The sequence below is a fragment of the Engraulis encrasicolus genome, chromosome 15 (assembly GCF_034702125.1).
Source record: "Engraulis encrasicolus isolate BLACKSEA-1 chromosome 15, IST_EnEncr_1.0, whole genome shotgun sequence".
Classification (NCBI taxonomy): Eukaryota; Metazoa; Chordata; class Actinopteri; order Clupeiformes; family Engraulidae; genus Engraulis; species Engraulis encrasicolus.
The window spans coordinates 50,432,569-50,435,068 of NC_085871.1; the positions used below are offsets into that span (position 1 = coordinate 50,432,569).

The 2,500-nt window shown below is 45.4% G+C and overlaps 1 protein-coding gene across 1 annotated transcript in view; it reads right to left on the reverse strand.

The window, feature by feature from the left end:
* The window catches only part of cfap54 (cilia and flagella associated protein 54), a 126,096-nt gene that overhangs the window by 4,277 nt on the left and 119,319 nt on the right, over positions 1-2,500 (reverse strand). The window contains exons 68-71 of the mRNA XM_063217797.1: positions 2,234-2,401; positions 1,056-1,079; positions 530-553; positions 216-331 (exon numbers count right to left, since the gene is read on the reverse strand). Coding sequence (XP_063073867.1) covers positions 216-331; positions 530-553; positions 1,056-1,079; positions 2,234-2,401 — 332 coding nt within the window. The remainder of the gene's footprint in view (positions 1-215; positions 332-529; positions 554-1,055; positions 1,080-2,233; positions 2,402-2,500) is intronic.

Below are 2,500 nucleotides of genomic sequence, written 5' to 3' on the forward strand. Positions count from 1 at the left end.
AGCCTCCTAAAACCAAAAAGCGCAGTATAATCAGTTTTTTGCGTTTTTTTCCGAAACGGGACCAAGTTGGGCCAAAAAATTTTAACACAAGAAAAAGAAGGTATTTTAAAGCCAATTTCCGGTCTAAACCCATTTTCGACCATTTTCAAGATACTGCGTTCTGATATTGTAGGGCAGTATAGTGTAGTGTAGTGTAGTCTAGTGTTGTGTGCTACCTGTGCAGGCTGATGGTGCGTCGCCCGGTCCTGAGTCCCTCCACTGCTGCATGTGAGGGGGAGGAGGAAGAGGAGATGGGCAGCAAGTTCACACAGTAGTACAGCAGGATCTGACCCTGAGGAACACAACACAACACAATAATATATAATAATAGTATAATATAATATAATATGACAGGTTCACACAGTAGTATAGCAGGATATGGCCCTGACGAAGACAACACCAACACAACACAATTCAACACAACACAACACATTAGAGTGCTGTATACAAGACATTAGCTCTATGAAGAGGAGATGGGCAGCAGGTTCACACCGTAGTATAACAGGATCTGACCCTGAGGAACACAACACAACACAACACAACACAACACAACACAACACAACACAACACAACACAACACAACACAACACAACACAACACAATACATTAGAGTACTGTATACAAGACATTATCTCTATAAAGAGGAGCTGGGCAGCAGGTTCACTCAGTAGTATAACAGGATATGACCCTGAGGAAGACAACACATTCATATGTAATATGATACACAACATGTACACACGTACAAAGACCACATTACTCTCTCTATACTGTATAACTATGAAGTTGAGATGGAGAGCAGGTTCACACTGTAGTACTTCAAGTTTTGGCAAAGGACGAGCTCAACTTCTTGGAAAAAACGAAAGTCTTTGGGTGCGCGATAATATGTATCAACTTAAGGGACCACGCACTGATGAAGGCTTTATATCCGAAACGCGTTTGCTTTTTGGACATGGTGGTAATATAAATAAATAATGAGACGCAGTTTGTGAATGCGGATTTTTCTTCCTTAAGTTCACACCGTAGTATAACAGGATCTGACCCTGAGGAACACAACACAACACAATAATATATAATAATAGTATAATATAATATAGTGTGTGTGTGTGTGTGTGTGTGTGTGTGTGTGTGTGTGTGTGTGTGTGTGTGTGTGTGTGTGTGACCTTGTTGACGTCAGGCTCCAGTGTTGGGTGGTGCCACAGCATGGTGAGCTCTGTGTGTGTGTGTGTGTGTGTGTGTGTGTGTGTGTGTGTGTGTTTGCTTGTGTGTGTGTTAGGGATGGCGAAAACTGAAAAAACTCTTAACCGGCTACTGAGACTCATTAACCGGTGGTTAACCGGTTAACCGGTAATCGTGCCTGATATTGTGGTAATATTTTTATTCTTATATGATTCATATGCAGATTATTATATGTACATGTATATGCAGGAATATAGATATATGTCTGTGACTTTATGTATATATCGTTCCAGTGTGTCAGCATTGTAATCTGTGTTGAGTGTCAGCTCAGCTGAGGTGTGATTGAGCTAATTAGCATCTGTAAAGCATCTGGGCTGGGTGGGCCCAGAGTATAAATGCCCTGGGATGACACAGGCCAGGGTGCATCCTACCTAGGGAGATCAGCGAGAATGGTGTTCTATCGCTAGGATGTTGCCCTGCTTCAAATTCCTCTGGAGCAGTAATAATAAAGAAATCTGCAGAAAACTCACCGGACCAAAAGTGCTTGTCTGACATTAATGAAGAAAAACTGTCTGCTGCGTACTAAGACCTCAAAATTATCGTTTTTNAGGGGCTTTTTGGGAGGAAATTATTATTATAATTATTATTATTACAACCGGTTAACCGGTTAACTATCGGTTAAATGGTTACCGGTTAACGTCCCTAGTGTGTGTGTGTGTGTGTGTGTGTGTGTGTGTGTGTGTGTGTGTGTAACCTTGTTGACGTCTGGCTCCAGTGTTGGGTGGTGCCACAGCATGGTGAGCTCTGGGCGAGTGTGTGTGTGTGTGTGTGTGTGTGTGTGTGTGTGTGTGTGTGTGTGTGTGTGTGTGTGTGTGTGTGTGTGAGTGTGTGTATGCGCGCGCGCGCGTGTGTGAGACCTTGTTGACGTCGGGCTCCAGTGTTGGGTGGTGCCACAGCATGGTGAGCTCTGGGCGAGTGTGTGTGTGTGTGTGTGTATGTGCGCGTGTGTGTGTGTAACCTTGTTGACGTCTGGCTCCAGTGTTGGGTGGTGCCACAGCATGGTGAGCTCTGGGCGAGCGACGGTGGCCCAGGGGAGCAGCTCTGGGATGGGGGGGCCCAGGACGGGGTCCGAGGGGGGGGCGGGGCACCAGGGGTACGGCTCACAACTGGGCAGGGCGTCCTTAGCCTGGGGGAGAGAGATGGTTAGTGAAACACACAACTGATTCCTTAGCCTGGGGGAGAGAGATGGTTAGTGAAACACACAACTGATTCCTTAGCCTGAGGG